At 36.4% G+C, this 22980-nt stretch overlaps 1 protein-coding gene across 1 annotated transcript; it reads right to left on the bottom strand.

The window, feature by feature from the left end:
* Positions 1 to 5554: 5554 nt before the first annotated feature.
* On the bottom strand, positions 5555 to 7762 carry LOC112176700 (DCD domain-containing protein NRP-B). Its single transcript, XM_024314749.2, has 5 exons — positions 6739 to 7762; positions 6441 to 6541; positions 6225 to 6308; positions 6001 to 6111; positions 5555 to 5887 (listed from the first exon to the last, which is right to left on the bottom strand). Exons 1-5 carry the CDS (start codon positions 7598 to 7600, stop codon positions 5825 to 5827), a joined length of 1221 nt encoding a protein of 406 aa, XP_024170517.1. The 5' UTR covers positions 7601 to 7762; the 3' UTR covers positions 5555 to 5824.
* Positions 7763 to 22980: the final 15218 nt, after the last annotated feature.

The raw sequence follows: 22980 nt of genomic DNA, 5'->3' as shown, positions 1-22980 counted from the left end.
GGTCAACATGCCGATGGAGAAAAAAAATTTAAAAATAGAAATTAGATTAAATTAGAAATGTCTATTTTGCCCTCATGGGGGTTTAAAGTCTGAAAAGTGGGCCCCTATGTCGGCTCCAACTCAGCACATGACGTCATGTTTCGAGTCAAATTCAAATTTTGGACTCAAGTGATGTCATTTGAGAGTATAGGGACCATCATAATCGATTTTCAAAAATATGGACCAATCTGATTTTAGGCCCAAAGTTCAGAGGAGTAAACTGAATTTTTTCCTTAAATATATTTTAGGTACTTTGAGTTGTGTATTTAGTAAAATATTAGAATGAGAAATTAAATGGGTGGTGTATTGAGTAGGGAGTGTGTGTTAAGTAGTTAGGGGTTTTAAATACACACTTCTCTTTTCCTAGCTCGAAATATATCTCCGAGTATGGTTTTGACGAGACCATCAATAAAACTAGTCAATTTACTTAAATAGAAACTAGCTTTTTTCCACATATGCTCTGCATGTGCAAATTATTTTTTTTCGGGATAAAATCTATTTAGTCCCGATAGTTTGCCTCTCTCATCGTTTTAGTCCATGACATTCTAATTTAATCTAAAAACTCCTTGACCTCACAATTTCCCTCCAATAGGTCCATTCCGCGTCAAATTAAGAGTTGGTCTTAGATGAAATGTCCAATATACCCCTCTATTATTTCTTTTTCCTTTTTAATTTCTTTTTTTCCTTTTTCCTTTTTCCTTTTTTTTCTTTTTTCTTTTTAATTTCTTTTCTGCTTTTTCTTCTTTTGTTCTTGTTCCTTTTTAATTTCTTTTTTCCTTTTTTTCTTTCTTTTCATTCTACCTACTTTCTCCTTGCTCAACCCACCAATCCCATTCCGATCAAACTCCACAACCCATCTGTTTCTCTCCCCAAATTGAAACCAAATCCAGCAAAGACCTAGCTTGGCGGTGTATATATGGACATCGAGCAAAACCAAGAGGCTAGGAGCTGATCGATCACTTCTTCACCTTCTCTGAAGCCATCTCCCTCCGTTGTCTCTTAGCGGATCCACCCTCTTCTCCATCGTCGCCGACGCCATCTCTTAAACATAAGCAGATCCCAATCAGCTCGAAAATTCGCCACTCAACCACTCCCCTCTTGTTTTCACAGCCTACTTCTCTCTCTCCCACTCAAATCCCACTTTCTCTCTCCACATCAGGCCTCAATTTGGAAACTTTTCAATGAAAACTACCATTTTTTTCAAACTCTGAGGTTTTTGGGTCTTCCTCAATATGTTGATTTGGATTTTGGGTCTGGTTGAAATGGTGGTTTTTGATGGCCAAGTTGACCAAAACCAGAAGTGAAGAAGAAGAATAGTGATGGAAAAGAAAAATGGCCTCTGGCGTGGAGAACAATAATTGGGGTTTCAGGTCGATCTGGATTGGTTCGCCGACGTGGCACTACTGATGCAGCAAGATATGATGGTCATTAAAAAGGAAAAAGGAAAAAAAAAGAAAAAAAAAAATAACAGAGGGGTATATTGGACATTTCACCTAAGACCAACTCTTAATTTGACGCGGAAGGGACCTATTAGAGGGATATTGTGAGATCAGGGAGTTTTTAGATTAAATTAGAATGTCAGAAACTGAAACGATGAGAGAGGCAAAATACAAGGACTAAGCAGATTTTATCAATTTTTTTTTCTTTGAAAAATAAGAAAGAAAACGGTTATTGCAGACAAAAGAAATGGGAGAGAAAAAAGTGGGTTATGAGTTTTTTTTTTTTTTTTGTCTTTTTTTTAATAAAATTATATTTTGTAAATGTCATAATTATCTTTGTGATTTAATTAATTCTTAGGGAAAATGATCATTTACCCGATTTTAGGCTAAAAATTGCCCACTTGCTCCACCAACTGTTTTTTAACCCCATTTACCCAAAACACTCTAAGAGATTATTTCCCCTTTACCCAATTAATTCTTTTTTCTTTTTTTTGAGACTTTTTTGCCCTCTCCTTCTTTCTCACTCAGAGAGAGAAGTCACCTTCCACCTTGCTGTGCTCTGGTGACCAGTGGCCGGAGCGGTCTCCGGCGACCAGTGACCGGACTCCGGAGAACGGTGACCGGATTCAGGCTACCGATGACCGGATTCAGGGAACCGGTAACCGAAATCCGGCGACCGATGACTGAAATCCTGAATCCGGCTATTATTGCCCCCCAGTAATCATATTACTGCCCCCCAGTAATCATATTATTGCCTCTCAAAAATCATATTATTGTCGTCCAGTGAATTGTATGAACTCCCAAAACCAAAATGAATACACTACATGCACAATTGATCAATTTATAATCATATTATTGGCTCCCAATAATCATATTATTGCCCCCCAATACAAAGTCCAATGTCTCTACTGCCTCCCAATAGACCACCAAAAATGCACCATTTTGTATGATTCACAGATAATTTGACTTTAATACACAGAAAACAACAGGTAACTTATCAATACACCACACTATAGTGATCCCTGTCCCTCATTTCAAAGTCTACTGGGGGCCAATAATGTGTCTACTAGGGGCCAATAACAAGTATTCATATATTGAGAGAAGTCATATAGTGAATGAAAACAACTCTTTTGACCGATCACCCTCCTAGTCAGCACTTCAAAAATTACCAAACCAATGGCCCACTGGGTTTTCTTCTCTATGAATTTCCATTAAGCCTTTCTCAGGAAATTCTAACTCTCTGTGAATTTCCAAGAAGCCTTTCTCACAAAATTTTGCCGAAACCTGACCTCTACTCCACTGTAGTCGTCAACGGTGACGATGATTCTAACTCTTAATTCTACCAAGACCAGAAACAGCAACGACACAGCAATTTCAAGAGCTCCACGGACTAAGAACCAGACCCGTACTCCACCTTCGTCTACGACGACAACTCCTCCCTCCCTCCGCTCCTCAAACTCCTCCCAAGGACTTCGACGACAGCGGCTCACTCAACTACTTCAAAGACGAGGATGACAACAGCGGCGATTTCGGCTCCGTGATCATCAAGAGCCACTGCAATCGAACCACGAGGAGATCATGTGTCTAGGAATTCCGATCCACGGTGAGAGCTGGACTCGCCGGAAATGGAGTGGAGCGGAGGTTCTAGGTCGACATGTGTTGGGAGGTGGGAGGAGACGAGAAGCTGGTGGACTGGAGTCGGATTTCCGATGTAATTCCAGCGACGGTAGAGAGAGAGAGAGAGAGTGTGTCTGGGAGGTGAGAGGCTGAGGGGAGTCGAGTGAGAGAGAGAGAATGAGGGGAATGAGGGTAATTTTGTCAAATATTGTTAGATTGGGTAAATAAGGTCAAAAAACTCTTGCTGGATTAAGTGAGCAATTTTTAGTCTAAAATTGGGTAAGTGGTCACGGCCCCTAATTCTTAATGTTTTTTAACATTCTAAGGTCATTTCTGTCAAATTTTTTAATTTTGGCTAACAAATCATTTTATCTTAATAATAGTATAGATAACCATATCATAATAATTAATGATTACACATTTATTTTAAAAATTCTAAATATATCAAATATTGAACTCATATTGAAGATCTCAACAAGATATTTACAATGATATAATTTTAATATTTAGTAACATTATAAATAATACATGTATATAAGAAAATTGATTTTTTTTAATGTATAATACATATTCTTGAACAAACAGGGAAAAAAATAATGATAAAATAAAATTCAGTGTGGCCCACCAAATGGTTTACCAAAACCAAGCCCAAATTTGGCTTACAATATTTCCCCAGCCAAATTTTTTCCTTAGAGCATCTTCCCCCCCCACGCTAAATCTCCATTAATCTTACGTCTCTCTCCAACCATAGGCTATTACACGGGTTTCAAAACAAAAATTTGGCCTGCTAACATTTCATAAGCCAAATTTGGCTTCCCATTTGGTACGCTAAATGGTAGGTCCCATTTAATTTTTATGTTTTATTTCTTTATATATTATGTTTTATACCTTTATGAAATTATAACTCTTATATAAATGTGTTATTTATAATATTTCTGAATATAAAAATTACACCATTGTTAAGATCTTGTTGAGATCTTCAATATGAACGTAATATTTGATATGTTAAAAAAAAATTTAATTTTTTTTTTGGGTGTAATTTTCAAGTTTTATGATACACACATATGTTTTTATTTAAGTAAAATAAATTAATTTTATTAATAGCCCCATCAAAATCATATTCAGAAATATATTCCGAGTTGGAAAAAAGAGGACTAGAGATGATGATATTTTATTTTTGGCTTATAGAATTTAGCTTATTGTGACAGCCCTGTTTTTTAGTAATAGGCCAAATTGGCATTTTAGAGGGAATATTCTCATTTTGGTAGGCTAAATGTATTTGGCCTTTGGCTTATGGTGGAAGATGCCCTTAATCCTTGGAAAATAGCTTTACCGTGGGAGAGATTGGTGGGTTAAAAATAGGTTTTTGGCCTATACCTGGGAGATGCTCTTACATCGGGGGTCATGGTGGTGGTTCAGCTGGGCCTTGATTGGAGAGCAGCCTCTCCCTAATATAAACTCTCCTTTGCCAAAAAAATAAAATAAAATGGGTGATAAGAAACCTAGCAGTCAACATAGTGAACATGGGATGAGCGTCGTTGATTCCCAGTTCTGAATGATTCGTGTGAAACAATCAAGGGACATCTAGAGCTTCAAGCCCGCCATTGTGGACTCCCTACATTACCGACTATCAATTACCAGTCATTGAACTAACGTTCTACGACTGTGTCATGCATGACGTGAAGTTGATTTCCTCCCTCAGCTAGAGAAGGAGAGGAAGTCAATGTTCCAATAATCCACAAAATTATAGCTTGCTAGCTAGATACTTGAAGGGGTCATTACCAAAGAAAAAAAGAAAAATTCCTTTAACAGGGTCAGAGAAAATGGTTGGAGCATATTCTTCTGAGCTTTAATTTGCCGTTGCTATCTATCACTGTTCTAATAATGGAAGAGAAAGACAGTCGCTGGAAAAAGATGGGGTAGCTGGCTTCACCGACGGACCCTTTATGCTTTGCATATCTGCAGTAGATAGCCTAACAGTAACTACCCGTTAAGCTAAAGATTGTCCTCAACCATAGAAGACAAGACACACGTCCACCGATCGACGTCGTTTTCTTCTTTCTCTTTGGTTCACTCCGCTGCTTCCTCTGTTTGCTAAACCAAAACCACCAACCCTCTAGGACCTGGGTTCCATCGATTCTGGCCTTGGAAAAGTTAGAAGTGCTTTTGTCGATAGCATTATATGTTTCTTAGAATCAGAGACTTCCAGAGCTCGTAGAGAATCGAATACCACATTAGCACCTAATACCTAAGCGCTTTTCTAGCTAGGTACTAACAAGCTGGTTCTGTAACTTGAATAACACTTCATGTAGGTGCTATCAAAATCGTTTTCCGAAACGCTTTTAACAGATTTTTAGGTGTAATTGTCATTCAAAGTAAATATCTTGGGACTTTGACACAAAGAAAAAGAAAATTTCTTGAGATTCTCAGTTGCGCATTTTCATACACATCACACAAACTAACAGAGTAAATAGAAGTACTGGGTGGATAGATATTGTTATTACACCTCATAAACAAATATTTGCTTCTCATGACTTAGAACTTGCTCAAGTTGCTTATACATATGATAATATAATACATTGTGTACTTTGATTCATCATCCTCATGATTCTTGGCTCAACATGTTGGTCACAGCAAACATACTACAGCTCACTACTCTGTTTTCACTCTTTCTTTCACTAATTTGTATCTGTATCTTCTATACGACGCCCCCTATAATGTGTTCTTGTTCAAGGGGTTTCAGTTACAAATATATCATCTTGGTCTGCAAATATATCCAACAGAGAGAGGGCCTGCAAAATAAAAGAGATCCATTAGATATTTAGATATGGCTAATAGATATAAAGTGCCTCTAGTGAGCTTGAACAAGACTAACTAATGCTTTTGGCTATGGAACATTCATTACCTCTGGCACGCTGAGTTCAAGACGGAATTTAGGGCCATCGTAGTGATGAAGAATTGGCCTGAAGGAATCCTCTTCCAGTGGTTCACAGACTTTCCTAGTTAGAACTTTCACCTGTACAGAGTATGTAAGTTAGTAAATGAAACACTGAACAAACTACTAGTAAATCTCACGCTTAAGTGAGCAATTCTTAAGACCCAACAATCAAATACGAATTGAGGACTAACCTGAGCAGGGAAGCGCGATTCACCAGGGCATTTCTTGTCTTCCCAAGCAGATGGATCAAAGTTGGTTCCTCCAAAGCTTGCAGCCTAAACACACAAAAGATTACAACACTGTTAACTATTGGTCTTTCCAATCATCAAGAAAAGTTCACAAGATAAATTCACAAAGTAAATTCCAAATTCACAAGATAAGATCATGCCAAAGAAAAAGTCACAAACCTCAAAAATTCCATGGAGTTGGTGGGTGGAGTAGTTGTAAAGGAAAAGGGGCAACCCTGGAGTAATGGCCCGAACTGAGTCACGGTAACGTGGAGGCAAACCTGTAAACATTGATGCAGGACCACAAAATTAATACTAATTTATCAAATACTTAATCTTAGTAATCTGTGTCTCAGATTTACAAAATTGATTGTTTACCCCAAATCACAATCTCAGAAACAATTCAATCGTAATGGTTAAATCAAAGAGAAATATAATGGAATACAAACACAATTAAGGAAAAGAATTAGGAACATACCAAAAAGTTGCCTCTTGAGATTCTCTTGCATGGTATCATTGTTGCAGACGAAGATGTAACCACCAATGGTTTCATTTCTGGGGAGAGACTCAGAGGGTGGAAGTGTCTTGAATTTCTTGTCACCCTTGACGTCCTTGTTATTGTCATCACCATTTTTCTTCTTGTTGCTATTGTTGTTCTTCTTCCCAGCTTTAACTCCAAGATCAAACTCCTCACCCTGGTTCTTGTACGGCTTCAGGTTCAGGTTAATGTTATTGTTGTGAATTGCAGGCTTGGAGTAAATTCCCTTGTTGAAGCCTCCATTGATGCCACCATTAGCAGAAGCCCCGAGTTTCCACCCTTCATTAAACCCGTTAAAATCCGGAACCTTCTGGTTGAATCCATTGAAGTCCGGGACCTTCTGATTAAACCCATTGAAGTCCGGGACTTTCTGGTTAAACCCATTAAAGTCTGAAACTTTTGGGTTGAAAGAATTGAAGTCTGAAGCTTTTGGGTTGAAAGAATTGAAGTCTGAAACTTTTGGGTTGAAAGAATTGAAGTCTGAAGCTTTGTTAAACCTGTCGCTGAATTCAGAAGCCTTGGGCTTGAAGCTGTTCCAGCCCTCATTCGGGTCGGACCCTTTCTGCTTGTAGTCCAATCCTTCATTGAAGCCATTGAAATCAGACCCTTTTGGGGTCAAATTAATCAAAGAATTCACCTCACCGCCGACCTTGATGTCGAAGTTCCTCCTCGCATCAGGCCTCTTGCTGCCGTATGAGCTGCTCCAGATCGAGTCGTTGACGGAAAGGTTGGCGAGATTGGATGTCTGGACACGAAGCTGGTCGCTGAATTGCCAGAAGGACTGGTTGTTGTTGTTCTCCATTGAATCTTGATCCAGAAACCCAGAAAATCTGAACTGTATGCAGTGAAAGTGAAGAAAGAGGGAGAGAGGTGAAGTGGGTGAGAGAAATGATGGATTTTGATGAAATAAAAAAGATGGGAAGGGGGGGTTTATATCTCAACTTTCAACTATTGAGATCATCATGGAAGGAGGAAATTGCTGGGAAAGTGACAAAAGGGGGTGGAGCATGGCGTGTCGACTCGTCAAAGACAGAAAGCTACGTCCCGGACTTTTTTTTTTTTGGGAGGGAATTGAAGTGTTGAGGACGAAGGGGATGATGACGAAGACAAAGACGCGTTTTAGGGTTGTGAGGTGGCAGAGGAGAGTGAGTTCGTGTTTGATTTCTAGAGGGTCTGGGAGGTTCGGTGGGCGTTGAGTTCACACTGGGGTATGACTCTGTAACTTACGTTTGATTTGCTTAGCAGCTAAGACTTGAACAGAGGGGAAGAACACGGACGCGGGAGAGGGATGACTCGGCCATTAGGGCGGGGTCAAGTGTGCCAATGGAGTTTCTACATGTGGCAGAGGGTTACGAGTACCAATGGAGCTTCTACATGTGGAAGACAGCTGGATTAGGACGTACGATGTTTACCTATTGTGGGTGGGTTGGTATTTACCATCATTTGGTTTTTGACAACACATCAGCTTGTTAAAAGGAGTTTTACTGTTACACATAACATTCGTGTAACATTGGTGATTTTGGATTCGTCTACCTTTTCTCGTGAGTGTTGTGTTCTAATACATGATTTTATCGTCCTATTACAATGTCATTGGTATGCTTTTCTCATCAACTAATTAAAATGTATTGATACTGATTAATTGATGGGACAATTTTGAAGTGGTCAAGACACCAGTGACAACTGAGCATACACCCTTGCTAATTTCCCACACAATTTGAGTGTTAATAAGCCCTTTTTTTTTTTTTTTTCTAGAAACACATTGTTTTTTGTTTTTCCAATACCTGATTGGACAGTCAACCGTCAATATTAAAGAAAATGGCTTATAGGTGTGTTGCATTCTCTACTCTTTGTGAACCTTTTCAAAATTTGCCATGGTCTGATGGTCAATCTTCCTCTCACCTTTAAATACAATTCATCACCAATTAATTGTCATTTCCAAACTCATGAGCTCATTATGATTGTCATGGCAAACTGTATTTTCACACCAAAAGAAAGCAGTAACCAGCTAATGGATAACTCAATGCCATGAGTCACGATTGTTCTGCTGCAATTCCACAAAGAGGTAAGTTGATAAACTTACAACCAAGAAAGAGAGCTTGACTAACAACTAAGATTATGCTAATTGCTACAGAGTACGCATAATGACTGTTGATTAAGACCAAAACTTACAAATATATTAAAAAGCTGCCAATACTCGTGAATAAAAAGGTACTAAAATTAATTTACACTAAATTTTACTTTCTTAACTATTGAAACTTCTTTAGAATTCATGTGACAATTTTAATGTGATTAATACACCACTGACAAGAAAGCAAGCTGCATGCATTTTTAATAAGTTTTTCATTATGAAACTCCATACAAATAACACGAGGATCTTTTTCGTTGGATAAGAGAATTATGTTGTCTAGTTAAAAAATGAACATGTGAACTGTGAATAAAGAATTAAGATTTAATTATTTAAAAAGTAACTAATTCATTTCCTTGTGTGATGATATTAGTTTGTTTGAAAATTATATGATTGAGGTTATTTCAAGAACCTTTTTTTTTTTTTTTAGAGAAAGGAGGTCAATGTTTATAAGAAAGTTTACATATTACAAGTTTCAATTGCTAATGCAGTCTGTAATAAAGAAAGAAAAACCTCTTTTGGAATTGAGATACAACAAGCTGCCATAAGATGAGCCACTTTATTTGCATCCCTTTTGGTATAAACAACTTGCAAATTTGGGGTAGCAACCAAAATTACCCAAGTCTTCATATACATGTCTTAAGACTGAGTTATTAGCCCTAACCTGATTGACCAATTGTTGTTGCACTAACAGTTTGTTAATCATTTAAAGAACTTGAGTGAGGTTTAGTGTTCTAATACTTAAAAATTTGTTAAGATGTGTAAAAAGTAGAGGAGGTAAATTTGGAGGTTTCAATCAAAAAATTCTTATTTTTAGTTCTTTCTAATATATTAAAAAAAAGGATTAAACTCTGCTTACTACCTTGTACTTTCAAGGATTCATCAATTTAGTCCATGCACTTCTAATTTAATCAAAAAAGTCCTTGCACTCTCCAATTTCATCAAATCGATCCAATCCGTCACTATTCCGTTAATTTTCGCTGTTAAAATGCAGACGTGGGACCTTCTCACATGGAAAATACTCAAACTACCCATCGCTAGGCAGCCCGCCGACACGTAAGTGTTGTGAATACAGATGGGTAGTTTGGAAATTTTCCCCGAAAATTGACAAAATAGTGACCGATTGGATCGATTTGATGAAATTAGAGAGTGCAAAGATTTTTTTGATTAAATTAGAATGCAGGGACTGAACTGATGAATCCTTGAAAGTACATGGTAGTAAGCAGAATTTAGTCCTAAAAAAAAAAGTAAACATAATATCAATTTTTTTTTTTTTTTTTTTTTTAAGGGCCGGTGCAGTTGCCCTCAAACCTTAATTAATGAAATTGCATAATACAAGGGGGGGGGGGACATACAATAAGCATTAGGAGAACATCCTAAAATAATACCATGAGTCTCCACTAAATCTATGTATTCCACCAAGCACCAATTAGCAAAGAGTGCACAACTAGCTACTCTATTTGCTTTAACAAAACGGTGACATAACGGAGAGATTACTCTCGCATGGAGAAACATCATTACAAATAGCACAGCTTTCCTATTATGTTGCCGCACGAAAACATATCGAGCGACCCTCTATTTCATCCTACAAATAGTATACCTACAAAAAAAAATGGCTTGTGATTCAAATGACTGCATTTTGTTGACAAATATCTGCATTCTCTAACAAAATGAACCTTTTGAAATTTGTCATGTCATTCTTCTCATCACCTTTAAATACAATTCCATCATCAATTAATTAGCATTTCAAAACTAATGAGCTTGTTATGATTGTCATGGCAGACTGTATTTTCACACCAAAAGGACGTAAGAATCAGCTAATAGATAATTCATGAGTCATGCCCTTGTTCTGCTATAATTCCACTAAGAGGTGAGTTGATAAGCTTAAAACCAAGAAAGAGAACTGGACAAACAAGGATTATGATAATTGCTACAGAGCACACAGAGACTGTTCATTAAGACCAGAAAATAAAAAAACTGTCGATACTCATGAATGAATTATGTTACAATTCCGCGCATATGGAGAGATGCGTGTTTCAACTTGATGAAAAAAAAAATGAATGAAATCAAGGACAAAACTCTGATCTTGGGTTGTTTCAGTTTGACATATGAAATGCAAACATCCACAACTACAATTAAAACTCTTTTAGTCTTTTATACCTTCGCCTGATTGCAAATCCCGCCACAGTCAAAATATATTAGATAGTCCGGTGCAAAGTTACAAACCGTTGGAGTCACGAGTACCAATGGAGTTTCTACATGTGGCAGAGGGTTACGAGTACGAATGGAGTTTCTACATGTGGAACAGCGCTGGATTAGGACGTACGATGTTTACCTATTGTGGGTGGGTTGGTATTTACCATAATTTGGTTTTTGACAATACATCAGCTTGTTAAAAGGAGTTTTACTATTACAGTAAAAAAATACATAACATTCGTCTAACATTGGTGATTTTGGATTCGTCTACCTTTTCTGGTGAGTGTTGTGTTCTAATACATATGTTGCATTCTAATACATGATTTTATCGTCCTATTACAATCTCATTGGTATGCTTTTCTCATCAATTAATTAAAGTGTATTGATACTGATTAATTGATGGGACAATTTGAAGTGGTCAAGACACCAGTGACAACTGAGCATACACCCTTTGCTAATTTCCCACACAATTTGAGTGTTAATAAGCTCTTTTTTTTTTTTTTTTCTAGAAACACATTGTTTTTTTAATTTTTTCCAATATCTCATTGGACAGTCAACCGTCAATATTAAAGAAAATGGCACAATTTGAGTGTTAATAAGCTTTTTTTACTGCTCTTTTTGAAAAATGCTAGAGATCCCAAATTTTTTTACCAAACTTACATACCAAGTGACATGACAACTGCCATATCATCACTTTGTAATTTTCACTTGTCTCCAATAATTGCTTTTAGTTTGTATTATTATTTTTTTCTTAACAAATAAAAAACATTGTTTTGAAACCCTAAACCACCATTACTGGTACATTCCCAGGTTATTAATCCACTTGATTTAGAAGGAGACTAAAATTTCCTTGAAGTCAGTGAAAACCATCAAAGTAATCTAAAGAAGAAAATCTCTCCCCCACGCCAATCTCTCTTTCTAAATAATTCATAGACCTAGGTCTCACCACTACAATACCCAGTGAGATCAGTCTCCTTTTAGATCTAATTATCCCAAAATTTTCACGTTATCTATTCCTATTGAGGCAATCCAAATTGAGGAGTACATTCTATCAAAGATGAATCATGATGGCTTGTGATTGTAGGGTTGAGTATTGGGATTGTAGGGAATTTGATTATTTGATTGCAGGGCATATTTAGTTCTTCATCTTCTTCGTTTGGCCAATTAGAGATTTAATTCACAATATTATTTCTAATAATTTATTCCTTGGAGACTTAATTTTCATAAATACACATAGGAAATTATCTAGTCACAAGTGATTACAAGGCAGTTGCCATGTCATTTGGGATACAATTTGGTATAATAATTGGGATCCCTAGCACTGCTCTTTTTTTTTGTTTCTAGAAACACATTGTTTTTTAATTTTTTTCAATATCTCATTGGATAGTTGATGCGCTTGAAGCAAGCGCATAATTTAACCCTGAAATATCGTTAGTAGTATAAGTAAATAGGGATCGTTCTATCCGGGGATTGAGGGTACACTTGTAATTGTGAAACAAATAAAGAAAAGTATTATTTACAAAAATAAAGTAAAGAATAAAAATATATACAATTGTATAAACAAATAAAGAATTAAAATAATAAAGTATTATTTACAAAAATAAAATAAAGAAAAAATATATACAAGTAAACACAAATAAGGGGGGGGGATTAGGATTCTTAAAATTAAAATAAAGAAAATGTAAAAACACATGTACAAGAATGAAACATAAGAAACAAAGATTAAACCCAAGTTTATCATTGAATTCGAATTAACCCTACATTGTTCTTCCAAGTCATGTGAAAGGAGTTGATCATGTGAAACATTCGAAAGCAAACGATTTCCCATATTTTACTTTTCAATGCTAATTAATCTAAGCGAAAGCACCTAGATTAATCCTATTAAACATGCAATCAAACCCTAGAAAGCTAGTCAATCATGTCATGTTTAATGCATTACACATAGAGAAAGGCTATCAACTCAAGTGTACAACTTAGTATGAATAAGTTCACCTAATTGCAATCCTCTTCAATTGAATTCGATTTTTGTCCAAAACCTTTACTACTTTGATTCAAGTTTACACAAAACGAAAAGTCGATTTCATGTTCTTAAACCTAGCACCAATTACATGCAAATCCTATAAGTGTCGACCCAAATAAGATAAACATATAAAAGTTTTCTATCAAGCAAATTCAATCGAACAATCACACATAAGCAACTTTGGAATCACAACATAAGAATCGAAATTCTTTATTCAATCATAAAATTTCAGAATATAAACCTTGTTCAAACATAAATGTTAACTAAAAACAATTCTCACGAAACTAAGCAAGATTACAAAGAAAGAGGTTGAATTACACCGTGAGATGGAGATGGGGATGAAGGATGAAACGTTATGGATTCTTGAATCTCGAAAGCAAGCTTCAAGGTGGAGGATGGATGATGATGCTCACGGCTCCTTCTTCTTCTTCTTCTCCCTTGCTTGAAACGTTGAATGCACTAGAGGATGGAGAGAAAATGGAAAGGAAATGGAGAGACAAAGAAGATGGAATGGATGAAGGAATTGGTGTTATGAAATGGTGAATTGGTCTCTATTTATAGGCTTCCAAGCAACACTATTTGGCCTTTAAACAAATCATAATGGGTTAGGTTTGAGCACTTAAACACTTGGTGGATTTGTTAGGTAAGAGCACTTAAACACTTAGTGGATTTGTTAGGTGAGATCACTTTCTCTTCCTTTATTCCTTTAATTTTTATCTCCACTAAGAACTCAGTTTTAGCCTTTGACTTCTTCATATGAAATGTTCCACTATGAGTGTAGATCATTGTGGTAAAATTTCAGAATGTATTGCCATGTGGTTGGGCCGAAAATGCTGCTGGACCTCTTACAGGTCCAGTTTTCTGGTTTTGCTTCTGTAGAGAATTGGGCTGAATGTTTGAAGGCCTTCCACTCATATTTTTCTCTGGCACTCTTCATAAGAAATGATCCTTTGGGTGTCTAGAATGGATCTGGAAGGTTTCAGCTCATTTGAAGTTCATTTGGTCAGGCGGCCGCTCCTTCTTCTTTGCTTGGCTTGGTTTCTCCTAGCCGGAGTAGGAATATGTGTAAAATTGATCTTTTAGTACATTTCCATTTTTCTCCATCATTTCCAGGTAATTATGGACCTAACGCTCATTTCACCTTCATCTACTCCAATGTACCAAAGACTGCCCATCTCAAGGTTTTCTCCATCATTTCCAGGTAATTATGGACCTAACGCTCATTTCACCTTCATCTACTCCAATGTACCTAAAAATAGAAATTGAATTAAAAATCGATTTAGTTAAGGAATTAACTAAGCAAAATGTGAGGAATTAACTATTAAAATATCACATTAAAATGCTCTTATCAAATTCCCCCACACTTAGCTTTTGCTAGTCCCTTAGCAAAACAAAACAAAACAAAATCCAAAACAGAACAAACACTTGACAAAAAAGCAAGTAAATGACTCTATTGCTCCTAACTGTTGTCTCAGAGACTCCAAACTCATGGCTTTCACGTTAAACACTTAATCAAAATCACAAAGATAATTCCATGGTTAATAAACCTGTGACATTCATATGACTAAGCAAGATATGGAGAACTTAAGTTATACAGTGAATGATAGCATGTTTCGAACAAGTCCAATCCAAACTCACAGGGCATACTCTCGATTTTTCTCTCAGAAATGGCTTAAAAGCTTCACACTCAAGTATATGCAAGAGAACAAATTGTAAGGCAACAAACAGCTTGCATATTTCATCAATAAACACATTTTGTGAAGAATTTTTAAAGACCTCATGAAATGACTAAGTGCACAAATGGACCTAAACCATAAGCTCGACTGCGTAACTGACTCCACTAACCAAAGACTGCCCATCTCAAGGATCAAGTCAGCACTTAAAACAGGTTGTAATGGGGCTAAGCTAGGGTTTTCGAAATGAAGATTAAGGATACAAAAAATCCTAAGGACCTAGCAGAGCATATAAGGACCACCTTATGTCATCATTTTTGTAGACCAAATATCATTGTTTTGGGCCAAACCTTCACTCTAACCAACATGAGAATGGACAAAGGCATAATTTTCAACTTTGAGCCTTCTACAAATTTGCAAGTCCAAAACCACACTTCAACATTTTCCCAAGAGTTTTCTTTTCAATTTTTTTTCTCTTTTGCCGCTTTTCTTTCTTTTTTTTTTCTTTTTTTTCAAGGCAAATTTTTTTTTTTTTTTTTCTTCTTGGATTTTCCCCACCCCACACTTGTCTTTCATCGTCACCCCTACATACTATGTCATGCTCTACTAAGTCCTTAAGACAAGGGTAGAGATATCCTGTACTAAGCTCATGGTAGGATAGTGAGGGTGATGAAACAAAGGTTTTCAACGTAGGCTCAAAGGGGTTCATTCTAAGGAGTCCCACGACGGGCACAATTGGGGACACATGCTTGTTTGGCTTTGGTGGTTACCCTAATGCCTTCTATCCTATCCAGGATCAGTGCATATTATGGCATACAAGTTTTGACAGTCACAACAGCCGAGTTCTAGTACTCTCTAGTCCATTAAAATCTATGGCACATGATCATTGGATTTTCAAAAGAATGATGAGGTTTTGCAAATACAGCCATGAAATTCTGAATTTATCAATAAGCACTCGAAAAGAAAGTATTTTAGCACAAAAACTCACTTTGGGTCAAATGAATCAGACTTAATCCTAGCATGCTTAATGAACCAAGTTACAATCCTATCTCAAATCTTCATACAAGCATCACAATGTCGATTAACCACATAATTCAATTAAGTCCTATTTTGATTGTAAAAACCTTCAGCCATGAATTCGGAGACATGTTCATCCTAGACGGTAGGAGCATCCTAAGACTCAAACAAACAAAAAGACTCTAAAACCAAATTTTTTTTTTTTTAAATTAATTTAATTTCAACACTTAGGTACGGGAACAGGGAGTCTCGATGTGCAATGGGACTGAAACAGCTACCCTTTTTCAAGACTATGTTTAATCCAATATACCTTAGTGTATCACAACATCAACTAAAAACACAATCCAACATCAACTATTTTTCAAATTTTTTTTTTTATATACTAACTACTAAAAACACAATAAAGCAATAATCCTTCCCCCATACTTAATTCATGCATTGTCCTCAATGTATAAACAAATATAAATCATGCAAAGCATAAATCAAGCATAGAAGAGAAAGTTAACACAACGAAACTTAAAACAACTTAAAATTCATGAAAATAAAATAGAATGAAGAGTTCAAGAAAGCAAATCTGCGTTTGATGGCTCCTCCACAGATACGGTTGAAATGGGTTGCCTCCCATGCAGCGCTTAATGTTTAAAGTCTTTCAGCCTAGACTTGTACCTCCATTTACTCCTTTGGAGGAGCGGTATGCGGGCGAGTGGCAGCCCTCTTGCTGGTTTCAGCCTTCGGAGGCGGGTCCTCATGTTGTGATGCAGTAATGTCCTTGCGAGGAAACCCAGGAGGATAACTTTGCAAGTTATTGACTTCCTGAGCAAGCTTGTTTATTGCAGTGTGACAGCGGATCAAAGAGCAGTTCATCTCAGAGATGTAATCGATCATGCAATTGACTCTCCAATCTGTCACCATAATACCATCGCGGAGAGAGGAACGCAAATCATCAATCGAATCCGTCAAGCTTTCCAGGGTGGCCATAGGGCGAGGAGCACGAGCAGCTGGTGAGGAAGAAGACTCTCCGGGATGCAGTCTGGGAGAGCGACGAGGCAGAGGAGGGGGACTGCGGGTACGCTCACGGATAGGACGATGGTCCCATGGACGAGTAAGTCCAGCTCTAGTGGCCGCTTGACGACCTTCTTCTTCCAAAGAGAGAACACGGCGTTGATTGACGCCCCTGCGAGGGGTAACCTTGGTTAGAGCCATGAGGAAGTAGAAGGAATTTGAAACTGCACGCTTAGACAAACCTTAGTAAAATCCACATGTAAATATTCCTTTCTTTTCCTGGATTTATGGCATGCTTTCGGCTATAGCTTGTCTGTCACGGATCCTCGAGATTAGTTTGATTCCCCCACGCGTCCTTTCTTTTCCTTGATTCACGGCAATTAAACCTGCTTTCGGCTGTAGCTTGTCTGTCACAGCTCCTCGAGATTCGTTTGGTTCCCCCACGTGTCCTCCACGCGCCAACAGCTTTTCCGTGTTTTAGGGTGACTTTAATCCAACGCGTATATTTAATCTCAGAGATCGTCGATCCAACGGTGCAGATCTGCTCACTCGTTCTATAAATAGGTGCATTCTGAGCGACTGTTCACTCCAAAAGAAAATTCTTCCGAGTTCCAGCCTTTCTCTCTCAACCCTTCAGCCTTTCTTTCGAAACTCAAATCCTTTCTTCATCAACATGGAACCACAAACTCTGCAACTAATGGAGCAACAGACCCAGCAACAAATCGAGGATGGAGGAAACAACCAAGCAGCCGGGACTAATAACCGGTGGGCTCCCACACCGCCTCAACTAAGAATCCTCAAGGGCCTTTACTATGATAAGGGTTTTAAGTACCCAACTCCAGAGCAGATTCAAGAGATCTCCCTCCATCTGAAACAGTATGGGCAGATCGAGGACAAAAACGTATTCTTTTGGTTCCAGAACCTCAAGGCTCGTGAGAGGCAGAAGTTGAAGGAATTTCGGAACGTTCCGGTTGGTGGATCTCTCGATCTCAATTTTGGATCCACTAGTTCTACTGATGATGGTAGATCCATTGATCTAAACTTTGGGTCACGTGTCGGCTATGGTGTTGACCCATATTCCTCCTCACCCTTCAACACTAATACCAGTACTACCTCCTTTGGCACAACAGGAGGACAATCTTTCATGGAACAACGAGGAGGAGATCACCAAGAGATTGAAACCCTTCCACTATTCCCCATGCATGGTGAGGACATCTTTGGCAACATGAAGACTACTTCCGAGGGAGGTAGCGGCTATGGCGGTGACTCTCGCATTTCCCTTGAACTCAGCCTCAACTCCTACGGAGATGCAGACATGGTTTAGTATAGAGTATTTTTATTATTATTATTTTTTTAAATTTAATTTTTTTTTTTTTTTTTTTTTTGTAAATAGCTGAATTTAATAAGACTGAATGAATGCAGTTTTTTTTTATTTTTTTATATATATATAAAGGACTCAAAAAATAAAAGACAAATATAAATATATATTGGACTCAAAATGAAAGACAAAAATATAAATCTCTTCCCCCACACTTAAATATTGCATTATCTTCAATGTAATCAATTAAAAGCATGCAATGAAATAAGTAAGCATATAGGGATGAAATTTACGAAAATAACAACTAAAACAAATAAGCAAAAACGAAAAATAAAAGATAAGGATAAAGAAAGCAAATCTGATTTGCATGGGTTGCCTCCCAAGTAGCGCTTGTATTTTACGTCTTGCAGCCAGACGGTACCTACATTAAATAAAGTTAGTAACTATAATTAACAAAGAAATACAAAATAAAAACAAGTATAACTATTAATTACAAACTACAAGTAAAATTAACAAGTATATTGTACAAAAGACACAAGTTAAGTACAAGTGAGTATAAAACGTGAAAAGTATTTTTACAAGTATTAAAGTGTGAAACAACAAAATAATTTACACGTATAGAGTATTCACAAGTATTTCTTTTATTATAAATATTATTGATATCGAATCAAATTCCAAGCGGTAAATCAAGTGGACGTGCGGCCCAAGTATAGTCGCCTAGACACAAACTCCCTTTCAAATCGTTTGGGCAACCTTACTGAAATGGCCAGGTGGGGGAGGACGAACACGAGAGGAAAAATCCATTTTGGCATGAGCTACTCCCACATAGTGGTTTAGGCCCATTTGCAAGCACTTCTGGATTCAAAAACCCGTCATGAACGTTGTCCACTTTCTAGACACCATTCCACATAGGCTATACTTACTAAGATGAAAAAGTTCATAAGTGTGAAGACAGTTCAACAAGTGTTAATAAAGGCCGCCCTCAACCTTAAGGGACCTGAGCTAGGTACCAATAAGGGGTTTAGGCCAATATTAACAAAAGAGACTTCACCTATTCCTCTCATTTTACAACCTACAATTAAAATTCGTGTTCAATAATATAAATAATATTTAAACTAAGTTTTAAACAATTTATATACAACAAATATATACAATAAATGACACAATTTAGCAAGTGATTTTTCAATCCCCGGCAACGGCGCCAAAAATTGATGCGCTTGAAGCAAGCGCATAATTTAACCCTGAAATATCGTTAGTAGTATAAGTAAATAGGGATCGTTCTATCCGGGGATTGAGGGTACACTTGTAATTGTGAAACAAATAAAGAAAAGTATTATTTACAAAAATAAAGTAAAGAATAAAAATATATACAATTGTATAAACAAATAAAGAATTAAAATAATAAAGTATTATTTACAAAATAAAATAAAGAAAAAATATATACAAGTAAACACAAATAAGGGGGGGGGGATTAGGATTCTTAAAATTAAAATAAAGAAAATGTAAAAACACATGTACAAGAATGAAACATAAGAAACAAAGATTAAACCCAAGTTTATCATTGAATTCGAATTAACCCTACATTGTTCTTCCAAGTCATGTGAAAGGAGTTGATCATGTGAAACATTCGAAAGCAAACGATTTCCCATATTTTACTTTTCAATGCTAATTAATCTAAGCGAAAGCACCTAGATTAATCCTATTAAACATGCAATCAAACCCTAGAAAGCTAGTCAATCATGTCATGTTTAATGCATTACACATAGAGAAAGGCTATCAACTCAAGTGTACAACTTAGTATGAATAAGTTCACCTAATTGCAATCCTCTTCAATTGAATTCGATTTTTGTCCAAAACCTTTACTACTTTGATTCAAGTTTACACAAAACGAAAAGTCGATTTCATGTTCTTAAACCTAGCACCAATTACATGCAAATCCTATAAGTGTCGACCCAAATAAGATAAACATATAAAAGTTTTCTATCAAGCAAATTCAATCGAACAATCACACATAAGCAACTTTGGAATCACAACATAAGAATCGAAATTCTTTATTCAATCATAAAATTTCAGAATATAAACCTTGTTCAAACATAAATGTTAACTAAAAACAATTCTCACGAAACTAAGCAAGATTACAAAGAAAGAGGTTGAATTACACCGTGAGATGGAGATGGGGATGAAGGATGAAACGTTATGGATTCTTGAATCTCGAAAGCAAGCTTCAAGGTGGAGGATGGATGATGATGCTCACGGCTCCTTCTTCTTCTTCTTCTCCCTTGCTTGAAACGTTGAATGCACTAGAGGATGGAGAGAAAATGGAAAGGAAATGGAGAGACAAAGAAGATGGAATGGATGAAGGAATTGGTGTTATGAAATGGTGAATTGGTCTCTATTTATAGGCTTCCAAGCAACACTATTTGGCCTTTAAACAAATCATAATGGGTTAGGTTTGAGCACTTAAACACTTGGTGGATTTGTTAGGTAAGAGCACTTAAACACTTAGTGGATTTGTTAGGTGAGATCACTTTCTCTTCCTTTATTCCTTTAATTTTTATCTCCACTAAGAACTCAGTTTTAGCCTTTGACTTCTTCATATGAAATGTTCCACTATGAGTGTAGATCATTGTGGTAAAATTTCAGAATGTATTGCCATGTGGTTGGGCCGAAAATGCTGCTGGACCTCTTACAGGTCCAGTTTTCTGGTTTTGCTTCTGTAGAGAATTGGGCTGAATGTTTGAAGGCCTTCCACTCATATTTTTCTCTGGCACTCTTCATAAGAAATGATCCTTTGGGTGTCTAGAATGGATCTGGAAGGTTTCAGCTCATTTGAAGTTCATTTGGTCAGGCGGCCGCTCCTTCTTCTTTGCTTGGCTTGGTTTCTCCTAGCCGGAGTAGGAATATGTGTAAAATTGATCTTTTAGTACATTTCCATTTTTCTCCATCATTTCCAGGTAATTATGGACCTAACGCTCATTTCACCTTCATCTACTCCAATGTACCAAAGACTGCCCATCTCAAGGTTTTCTCCATCATTTCCAGGTAATTATGGACCTAACGCTCATTTCACCTTCATCTACTCCAATGTACCTAAAAATAGAAATTGAATTAAAAATCGATTTAGTTAAGGAATTAACTAAGCAAAATGTGAGGAATTAACTATTAAAATATCACATTAAAATGCTCTTATCAATAGTCAACCGTCAATATTAAAGAAAATGGCTTATAGGTGTGTTGCATTCTCTGCTCTCTGTGAACCTTTTCAAAATTTGCCATGGTCTGATGGTCAATCTTCCTCTCACCTTTAAATACAATTCATCATCAATTAATTGTCATTTCCAAACTCATGCGCTCATTATGATTGTCATGGCAAACTGTATTTTCACACCAAAAGGAAGCAGAACCAGCTAATAGATAACTCAAAGTCATGAGTCACGATTGTTCTGCTACAATTCCACAAAGAGGTAAGTTGATAAACTTACAACCAAGAAAGAGAGATTAACAAACAACTAAGATTATGCAATTGCTACAGAGTACAAATATATAAGATTAAGACCAAAACTTACAAATATATAAAAAAGCTGTCAATACTCGTGAATAAAAAGGCAGTAAAATTAATATACACTAAATTTTACATTCTTAACTATTGAAACTTCTTTAGAATTCATGTGACAATTTTGATGTGATTAATACACCACTGACAAGTAAGCAAGTTGCATGTTTTTTTTATAAGCTTTTTCATTCTGAAACTCCATACAAATAACACGAGGATCTTTTTCGTTGGATAAGACTCATAAGAGAATTATGTTGTCTAGTTAAAAAATAAACATGTGAAGTGTGAACTGTAAAGAAAGAATTAAGATTTAAAGAGTAACTAATTCATTTCCTTGTCTGATGATATTAGTTTGTTTGAAAATTATATGATTGAGGTTATTTCAAGAACTTTTTTATTTTTATTTTCTCTATAAATTATATGATTGAGGTTATTTGAAGAACTTTTTTATTTTTATTTTTTTTATAGAGAAACGAGGTTAATGTTTATCAGAAAGTTTACATGTTACAAGTTTCAGTAGCTAATGAAGTATGTAATAAAGAAAAACCTCTTTTGGAATTGAGATACAACAAGCTGCCATAAGATGAGCCACTTCATTTGCATCCCTTTTGGTATAAACAACTTGCAAATTTGGGGTAGGAACCAAAATTACCCAAGTCTTCATATACACGTCCTAAGACTGAGTTATTAGCCCTAACCTGATTGACCAACTGTTGTTGCGCTAACAGTGAGTTAATCATTTAAAGAACTTGGAGTGAGGTTCAGTGAAAAATTCTAATACTTAAAAATTTGTTAAGATGTGTAAAAAGTGGAGGAGGTTAGGTGAGTAAATTTGGAGGTTTAAGTAAAAAAAAAAATTATTTTTAGTTCTTTCTAATATCTTAAAAAAAGTAAACATAATATCAAATTGTACACCTACAAAAAAAAAAAGGCTTATGGTTCAAATGACTGCATTTTGTTGACGAATATCTGCATTCTCTAACAAAATGAACCTTTTGAAATTTGTCATGTCATTCTTCTCATCACCTTTAAATATAATTTCATCATCAATTAATTGGCATTTCAAAACTGATGAGCTTGTTATGATTGTCATGGCAGACTGTATTTTCACACCAAAAGGACGTAAGAATCAGCTAATAGATAATTCATGAACCATGCCCTTGTCTGCTATAATTCCACTAAGAGGTGAGTTGATAAACTTAAAACCAAGAAAGAGAACTTGACAAACAAGGATTATAATCATTGCTACAGAGCACACAGAGACTGTTCATTAAGACC

Source organism: Rosa chinensis, chromosome 7, assembly GCF_002994745.2.
Source record: "Rosa chinensis cultivar Old Blush chromosome 7, RchiOBHm-V2, whole genome shotgun sequence".
Lineage (NCBI taxonomy): Eukaryota > Viridiplantae > Streptophyta > Magnoliopsida > Rosales > Rosaceae > Rosa > Rosa chinensis.
This window is presented reverse-complemented; position numbering and strand designations above follow the sequence as displayed.